At 34.1% G+C, this 9,248-nt stretch overlaps 2 protein-coding genes across 2 annotated transcripts; both read left to right on the top strand.

Moving 5' to 3' along the window:
- The first annotated feature begins 1,115 nt into the window (after positions 1 to 1,115).
- Positions 1,116 to 7,102, top strand: LOC104086589 (mitochondrial import inner membrane translocase subunit Tim13-like). Its single transcript, XM_009590900.4, has 2 exons — positions 1,116 to 1,366; positions 6,787 to 7,102. The coding sequence occupies exons 1-2, from the start codon at positions 1,262 to 1,264 to the stop codon at positions 6,931 to 6,933; spliced, it is 252 nt and encodes an 83-aa protein (XP_009589195.1). The 5' UTR covers positions 1,116 to 1,261; the 3' UTR covers positions 6,934 to 7,102.
- An 807-nt stretch (positions 7,103 to 7,909) lies between these two features.
- LOC104086591 (uncharacterized) lies at positions 7,910 to 8,734 on the top strand. Its single transcript, XM_009590905.4, has 3 exons — positions 7,910 to 8,263; positions 8,343 to 8,432; positions 8,516 to 8,734. The coding sequence occupies exons 1-3, from the start codon at positions 8,033 to 8,035 to the stop codon at positions 8,696 to 8,698; spliced, it is 504 nt and encodes a 167-aa protein (XP_009589200.1). The 5' UTR covers positions 7,910 to 8,032; the 3' UTR covers positions 8,699 to 8,734.
- The last annotated feature ends 514 nt before the right edge of the window (positions 8,735 to 9,248 follow it).

Genomic DNA, 9,248 nt, shown 5'->3' with positions numbered 1-9,248 from the left:
AAAATCTTTATGGCATTCTCGTTTTGAGGCATTATGGCTTACGGGTCAACCCCGTTAACAAAGAAGGAATTAATAGAAATTTGGATCCGACACCTTGATAAAATACTACCCCTCGTGATTAGATCATGTCCTTTAGATTTGATAAAAGAAATGTGAATTTGCGATTAAAATGTTTAGATCATTCTGTAATATTCCTATGTTTGCCGCAAGGAAAAACATCATAACTCCTGTAAAAGTAATAACAATCAAAGTCATAAGTGGATATTCAAATAAAGGGAGCATCTTGCTATTATGAAAACGCACAAGCTATTACCAAAGTAGCTATTGAATCAAAGCGGGTACTGGAGTGGGACCCTCAATAGCATCACGTGATTAAGTATGCGATCCTATATGTGCAGATTTTCAAACATCACTAATAAAAAGTAACAAAAAACCTTCCTTGTCACTAGTATGGTTGCTCGCGATAATTGTGACATTTCCGGAGAATCGATAGCTGCATCAAAGATGCAGTACTAATAATACATTTGAGACTTCTTAATTGGCTAGTTGTAAATAGCTCTGGGGCTATGGAACAAAACAAGATACGACTAGCTCTCCTTGCTTGCCTATATGAGTAGGAAATTGGAACAATCTCTGACTTTAAAGAATAAGATGAGATGAGAGCTATATCTTCTAAATTCGGGAAGTAAGGAGATGCATAAGAACTATCCCTAAAGCAAATATTCAAAATGCTCCAAGACAAAGTAAAAAAAAAAGGAAATTTCTTGTCTTAATTTTATTTTATTGAAGGGCAATTATTGCCAAATGCACCATTGCTTGGTGAATCATTAATTAGTCATATTAAAGAATAATTTCTCCTTTGACTAACCTTGTGAGATTAGATTTCTAGAACGCGGTAAAACTTAAACTTATCTAATAAGGCAAACATCTTGTTATGGTCGATTAAATTATATTGATTATGTAAAAATATGTAAGCCATAGTGTCATAACTTATAAGTATCCTTATATGAAATTATGAATAGTCAAATCGAACTCAAAAATACGATTAATGTCATTAATGCAATATCCAAGAAAATAAAAGACCATTTTGCTTTTAAAAAAAAGTAGTACTCCGCCGTAATTCTCGAAAAAGAAAAGTAAACCATAGAGGTGTAAGTGCGACGGCGCTGGTTGAGAAGGGTTTTATACTTTCAAGTTCAGGTCACCATAGACAGTAGCATCTTGGGTTTTACAATCTTAAGGTGATAACGAGAGAGAAGATATGGATTCTTTTTCGGCACCGTCCATTGGATCTTCGTCAAACAGTGATTTGATGGACCAGCTTAAAACTCAGCTTGCCCAGGCCTACGCTGAGCAATTTCTCGAGGTATTATTTCATCTCTCTGTCTTTTTAATCTCCCTATAGGTTTTGGCTTTGATTCGTGTTTAGTTGTTCTTCGACTTATAAACGATGAAAAACCTGCTGATAATTGGTCGGTTATTGGCTATAAGTCAGTTGTCAAACTTTAATTTTCTAGAAATATATCTATTTTTCATGATTCATTTGTGGTTGCAATCTGCACGGAGAAGCAGTGACATCTATGATTTTCTGCAAAGGGGTTCAGACATAGAATAAGGCAATGATTGACAACCAATAGTAGAGGCATCACCGAGCATGATAATTAGGGAATTCTCAACCTAAATAGGCCAAATAATTACAAAAACATCAAAAAGTAGGTTGTCCAAACTATTTTGAGCAACACAAAGGCAAATCACATAATATGACAAAATTAGTGATTTGGTTAGCTATAATCAAACTACATAATAACACAAGATACTAACTATATGATAATCGGTTTAAGGTATAGTGTTTAGCTATTTAATATTGTTGATGTGGCTAATTAGCTAATATGTAGTTGTCATTTGACAAATCGTATTTATCTTCATATAAGTTAGCTAATGTCTTGTCTTATTATATTGTTAGTTCAATTATAGTTAGTTTATAGTTAACAAATCATTAATTTTATCATATCTTTATCTAAAAAAGTTAATATCTTGTGTTTATGTATTTAAATATTTAATTTATAGTATTTCTTTTTGTTTAGTGTTATTAGTGTGTCCCTCTATTTGGCTTGGTTGATCCATTGACTCTCATCTGTAGGTGGATGAATTAAGGCCATTTGAGGGACTTATTCTTGTTATTTGCCTAGATTGATCCATCTATTCTCAACAATCGATTTGTTTTTAACCTAACTAAAGATGTCAATATAAGTACATAACTAGATGGATCAACCAAAGCAAATACTAGGAATGAGTTTCTCAAATGTCCTTGCTTGAACCATTTGGACAATTGCAAATAAGTGAAAAAAACTCCATTTCCTAGAATCACCAGGAATCTTTGAGAAAAAAATATAAAATCACCAGGAATCGCGAATAGTGGTAGAGGCTACTTCTAGAATTTTTTTGAGCCATATAAGCAGAGGAAAAAGAGCTCAAGATCTAAGAATGAGAGAAAAAATTCTAGAATTAAGAATTGTTTTAAGCTCAGGGGTGAGATTATATGAGTTGTGAGGGAAAGAGTGATAGTGAAGAGTTTGGTCTAGTTGCTTTAGCTATAAAGGGACTTTTTAGCTGCGTCAATTGGTTTTTGATTGTAAAGTTGGTTTTTGATTGTAAAGGTACTGGTGATGTGATTAGACTTTGATAATTTGATCCATTCTCTACAAAGTGTATATGGCCAAAAACTTTCTTTTCTGACATTTTTGAGATAAATTTTCTCGACAAATAACCGCACCCAATAATAAATTTATTGATTATTTAAACATCAACGGATTCCCATTGCAAGGTTTCTGTAACAAATCAAAGGACAAATTTTTTAGATCCAATAACAAGCACAACATTGTAATTATGCTAAAACCAAGAATAGAGACTGCACTGGCATGAGATGCAGAGCTTTAAGAACTAATGGGTCCAACAAGGCTTTAAAAAAGTTACTACATGCATATTGTTGGTTATACTATTTCTACAATACATAGTTAACCAGGCATAATAGCCGGTAAACTGAGTCTGTTTGAGATAAATTAATTTTCGGGCAAATGTCCAAATATGCCCTTGTACTATACGAAATTGAGCATATTTGCCCTTCGTTAATACTTTATCTCAAATATGCCCTTACCGTCACATAGTTGGTCCATATATGCTCTTAGAGTTACACAGTTGGCCCATATATGTCCTTTTCGAAACGGAATCCACCCAAATTAATTAGCTCTTTCGTTAATTGTATTAAAGTGTATTACAAACACTATTTCCTTTTTATTAGTACTTTTTTTCTTTACCTTTCTCTTTCCTTTCTTCTTTTTTCTTTTCTTCTCTTTTTTTTTCCTTTTTCTTTCTCCCTTATCCGATTTCCTCCATTACTGATGTCTTTTTCATTTTCGTCACCAATTTCACTTGACAAAACTCATGAATTCCAATTACTAAGAAAATTCTCCCATAAGAATATTTTAATATATCATATGTTTGTCAATTTTTTAATTTTTACTGAACAAATATTTAGTTCTAAAAAATTTAACAAAGTAAGATTGAAATAATATTTATGTAACAAAAAATCCGAAAAATCCAACAAAACCGAACAATCCAAACCGATATAATTGGTTGGTGTGGTTTTGATAAAAACCGAATCAATCCGTTCCATGTACACCCTTAATTTTTTAATAGATCATAAGTTTGTCAATTTTTTAATTTTTACTGAACATATATTTAGTTCTAAAAAATTAGGGGTGTACATGGAACGAGTTAGTTCGGTTTTTATTAAAACCAAACCAAACCAATTATATCGGTTTGGATTGTTCGGTTTTGTTGGATTTTTCGGGTTTTTTGTTGCATAAATATTATTTCAATCTTACTTTGTTAAATTTTTTAGAACTAAATATATGTTCAGTAAAAATTAAAAAATTGACAAACATATGATCTATTAAAATATTCTTATGGGAGAATTTTCTTAGTAATTGGAATTCATGAGTTTTGTCAAGTGAAATTGGTGACGAAAATGGAGAAGACATCAGTAATGAAGGAAATCGGATAAGGGAGAAAGAAAAAGGAAAAAAAAAGAGAAGAAAAGAAAAAAAAGTATTAATAAAAAGGAAATAGTATTTGTAATACAATTAACGAAAGAGCTAATTAGTTTGGGTGGATTCTGTTTCGAAAAGGGCATATATGGGCCAACTGTGTAACTCTAAGGGCATATATGGACCAACTATGTGGCGGTAAGGGCATATTTGAGCTAAAGTATTAAGGAAGGGTAAATGTGCTCAATTTCGTATAGTACAAGGGCATATTTGGACCTTTTCCGTTAATTTTCAATATATATCATTGAAAAAATATGATATGCTAATTTTTGTTCAAAATAGTTTGGATAGCCTATTTCTGTTGTCTTTGAAGTTATTTGGCCTATTTAGGTTGAGGCTAAAACAAAACTATTGGAATAAGTAAATTTAACAATTTATTGAAATCTAGCAAATTTTACTTTGAACTATTCAATTTTAACTTTGTATGTTTTACTTATATAATTAATAGTGTAAACAGTACCAATTTATCAATTTAAGAAGAATAATATAAAGATAAAGAAACAATTTATTAAAATGTAAACAACAAGAATTTATTAATGTCATATAAGCTAAACTAAAACTAGAACATTCTGAACAATTTCACTTTAATGCAGATGATAAAAGAAGAGACCTTATAGACTAAGCTAAGAATTTCTTTTGGGGTTAGATAAGAATTTCAATTTAACACGAATAAACCATTTCTGTATAAACTAAACTAGCATAGCACATTGTAAAATACTACAATAGATCAAAAATAATAAACTAAACCAACAATTTCACTGATATTTTATAAACAGGGATTTAGCCGGTCTACTTTAGAAGGATGGCCGACTTGACCTTAAGATTCTATGGGAAGAATTTAACAATATGATATCCCTTCCTACAGTCTCGTAAGTGTTCAAGAAAAGTACAAACTCTATGCTCTAGTATTTGGATATACTCAAATCAATTGGCGTGGTGACACCTTGATTTCCTGGTGTCGACATTATTTGACAAATGTTATCTGTTGAATGCACATATACACTCTTGGAAACCTCTCATGCAACTTTTTAGATCAATTGACTGTTGGAAACCTATCAATTTGAATAGGTTTAGTGCCAATGTACTTGTAGTGCTGTTATGGGCTCAGTTAAACTGTTGCCCCCTTTTTTTGGTTCTTCCTTGAGGAGAGAATAGAGATCCCACACCAATGATCTTTTCCCTTGAATGTCCAATATAGAACTTAATATGCCATGTGATGTTGTATGCTTGGGAAGCGTAAAGTGCCTTCTATAGATTGAGGAGAGAAGTTGTATGCTTGTCATGTGCCAAGCTCTGCTTATTTCTGTTGAATTCTTCTTGGATGAATATCCTCGTGTTCAGGTTTTCTGACATGTCTGTGGCTTGAGGTGGGTTTGGTGACTTTTGGAATCTTACGCGCACACATATGCACAAGATAGTTGTATGTCTTTAAGGCTTGCAGAATATACTTATTGTGTGTGGCGTTAACCATGATGAATTAGCATTGTCTTTGCACATCAGCTGAATGAAAAGCACTGAAGCTATGTGTGCGCAATTCTCGACCCACCTTTCTCCCTCTGATGTTCCTTCATTAGATTAACATTGCAAGTATAGCTTCTCAATATTAGTCAACTTTGGGCCTTCAAGGCATTGGTTCAATGATAATAGTAGGGTAGTAAGTGCGGATTGGTATGTAAGTGGAGAAGGGTAGTAAGGCCAGCTTGTTATCCAGCGAGTTTTGAAGCTGTAAACAATGGATTTCTTAATTGTACAAAAAAAGTAGTGAACTTTGGAGACATAGGGAAGTATGTCATCTTGGGAATCTCTCTCTTTCTCTCTCTCTCTCTCACACACACACATATTTTCTGAAAAATTTATAAATATATTTTTATTGGCATAAACAAATGTAAACTATGATGTCTTAGCATCATCTTGTCTTTTGCACGTCAGCTGAATAAAAATAATGGAAGTTATGTATGTCTAATTCTTGACCCATCTTACTCCCTCTGATGTTCCTTTCATTAGGTTAGTACAGAAGAATAGTTTCTCTTGATTAATCAACTTTGGAACCATTGGGTTGGCTAGGATTTTTGCTAAGGAGATAAGTTGTGGAGTATACAAATAGAAACATCGGATAACTGCTTTTCTATTCCTACCCTAAAACCCTCCTTTTGTGAAGCCATCCATGTTGGTCTTCTAAAGTTTGTTTTTCACCATTGTGCTCAATGTTGATTCTCTGTTATTCTTTTGGTATTGTGAACTAGTGTGGTTCAGCAACTGCCAATTGATTGATGAGTGGGGTGAGATAATGGACATAAACTCAGTATTTAACTAATGAGCATGATCCCACTTAGCTCACGGAATTTTGTTCATGCCACTGATTTATTTTCTCTTTGATCACGATATTATTTATTGCTGCTATGGGCAGATAATCTGGTTTTCGTGACACAGTTTTGCTTCTAACTGTAATAAACAATGACACCGAGATGCTATTGATGCATCATATGAAAATTCTAAATATATTTAAGAATTATTTGAATTGTTTTCTTGGAAAGCAGAAGGATTAACTTTACGATCATTGTACAACATGATGAAACCTCTGATTGCTATTTTCAGTGCAAGTTTTAGTGTTACTGCTGTCTAAATGCCTTTTTGGTGTGTTTTCCTGACAGTTTGACACTATTCTTTTTGAATGTTTCAGACAGTAAGGGAGAAATGCTTTGACAAGTGTATTACAAAACCAGGGAGTAGTATGAGTGGCAGTGAGGGTAGTTGTATCTCCAGGTGTGTTGATCGATATATTGAGGCCACTGGCATAATTAGCAAAGCGCTCTTTAGTCAACGATGAAACAGTAGCTGAGTAGATCCTGAGGCTTTGTTACGAATTTTTTTTGAGTACATTTATTTCACGATTATATACTTTAATATGTTTCTCATTTCTTATTGTTATTAACGATATTACAAGTGAATTTTTTCGTACTCCTTAAGATCAATGACGAGAGCAGTATTAGTGGTAAGACGTTTTTTGGTGCATTGAGAGCTTTATAACCTTGTGTGTGGAGAAATTTGAGGATACTGTCTTAATTATTTAAGGTAATGAACATACGAGTAACATTGTTAAGTATTTTAAAAGGCATAATACCTCGGGACCTCTTGAACTTGACATCGTTTATTCAGTCCTTTCATCAACTTGATAGTTTGATAGCCTTAACCCCTAGATTCTAATGTGGCGAAGGGCGTGGATACATTTTTCACAGATGCAGCCACATAGTAATATACAATGATGTGTTGTTTCAATTGTGTATTTCTTCTTGCTTCTTCTAACGTGGGATAACAATCTCGGGATAAATCAACAAAGTAACAAGGATGCTCCTCTGTAAAGGTCCTTTTCTAGAAGTGTTTTAAGAAAGCTAATGCTAAAATTTAAAATAAAAGTTTGTCTAAGTTAATCTTGTGTAAAACCAAAGAAATGCCAATTATATCCTATTTTTTGTACAATGAACCTAGCATCTACGATAAAAATATTCTGATACTAAACAATTCCATCATAATATAATCCGTATAATTTTTACGTTATAATCCCAGTGTAACTTGTTCAAGTTTTGATTACATTTATTTGATAAGAGCATCAAAATGGATATGAGATGACTTTGGCTATTTAGTAGGCCCCGGAACCATTTGGACTCAAAGAACATAACGTCCTTTTAAAGGGCGCTATATCTTAACGGCCGTTTGCCCAGTTAAGTATAGCGTCCTTTTAAAAGGCGCTATATTTGGTATAACGCCCTTTATTAAGACGCTACAGTTTTTGACGGTAGGGGTGTCCCACGAGGTCGTGGGGGTCGGCGAGTAGGTGGTCCCCAGCAGGGGGCGTTGAGGCACCTGCTGAGGATGTTGGAGTTCATCAGCCCGGTGACCACCATGAGCCAGACCATGCTCCTAGTGATATGCCGTCATTCAGCCTTCAGCTTACTCCAGGGACTTCGCAGGTGACCCCGCCAGCTCCATTGTTGATCGCGGGCACGGCCATTACGCAACAGGAGTGGGATCAGTATTTTCCTGGTCCTCCAGAGCCATCGACGGTTGTTGATGATAGTCCGACACGAGATGCGGATAGTGGGCGCCAACTGAGTTATGACTCATCATCGAGAGATGCTGAGGATCTTTCACAGGCGCAGGTTTGTTTGTATTACTATTATTTATATTTGTTTTTTATCTCATTGATTAGTCATAAATATCTAAAGCCTTTTTTTTAAGGCATCATCCTCGCCCGACACGGAAGCCACTTTGTGCGATACTGACATGGCTGAGACGGATGATTATATTCAGGAGCCCGCCAAGACCATGGTAAGATAATTTAAATTTTTGTGACTTAACACGTACATTACAAATATATATTTCATATACTAAAATATCTTATTATTCTGTAGGTTACTGCTGGACCGACGACCCCTTCTACCGAGCCTGCCAGCCCTACTGAGGATCATGTTGCAGCGCATCCTCCGATAAAGAGGCGACGTGATGAGAATGATCCTAATAGTGTAGCCGAGCGGGATGGGATGCGCCTCAAGCCAACGACTGCTTTAAAGCATACAGGATGTGAGACACATTGACTTTTTTTTATTTTTTTATTTTATGTACATATGACATTCAGTAAATAATAGCAACAATTTTTATTGTTTACATTATATGCGCATTATGTTTTTATTTCTCGGGTTCTTCGTTATTTTAATACTACAACACAAACACAAACATAGCAACTTAACATAATTTAAATTCAGTACAACTAATGAAAATATATGATACGGAAAACATAAAGATAAAATACTACACTCAACACATACATGTGTTTGTTTAGTCACTATCGCCCATTATTCTCTGCTTCAACCACTTAAATTTCTCTTCCAACTTATTTTTTTCTTCTTCCGCCTCTTTTAGTTTCTCGTGCACTGCCACAATTTGTCGTTGCATTTTAAAGATTTGGAGTTCGTATTCACCGGTCATATTCCAAACATACTGTAAACATGATTTGTAATATTCCTTGGTTAATTGGTTCATCATACCATTCTTCAAATCTACATTGATTTCCGTCCTACCAATGGGGATTATAATACAACACTATTAGTTAACATTTTATATAAAAAATATTAACAAACATTTGTT

This window comes from Nicotiana tomentosiformis, chromosome 12 (genome assembly GCF_000390325.3).
Source record: "Nicotiana tomentosiformis chromosome 12, ASM39032v3, whole genome shotgun sequence".
NCBI lineage: Eukaryota > Viridiplantae > Streptophyta > Magnoliopsida > Solanales > Solanaceae > Nicotiana > Nicotiana tomentosiformis.
The sequence above is the reverse complement of the archived record's forward strand: the minus strand, read 5'-3'. Positions and strand labels throughout refer to the sequence as shown.

Excerpts from the sequence above, each read along its gene's own strand:
- LOC104086589 (XM_009590900.4), top strand. The coding sequence starts at position 1,262 with ATGGATTCTTTTTCGGCACCGTCCATTGGATCTTCGTCAAACAGTGAT. Across the intron at positions 1,367-6,786 it reads ACGCTGAGCAATTTCTCGAG|ACAGTAAGGGAGAAATGCTT; the intron begins GTATTATTTCAT and ends TGAATGTTTCAG.
- LOC104086591 (XM_009590905.4), top strand. The coding sequence starts at position 8,033 with ATGCCGTCATTCAGCCTTCAGCTTACTCCAGGGACTTCGCAGGTGACC. Across the intron at positions 8,264-8,342 it reads AGGATCTTTCACAGGCGCAG|GCATCATCCTCGCCCGACAC; the intron begins GTTTGTTTGTAT and ends CTTTTTTTTAAG. Across the intron at positions 8,433-8,515 it reads AGGAGCCCGCCAAGACCATG|GTTACTGCTGGACCGACGAC; the intron begins GTAAGATAATTT and ends ATTATTCTGTAG.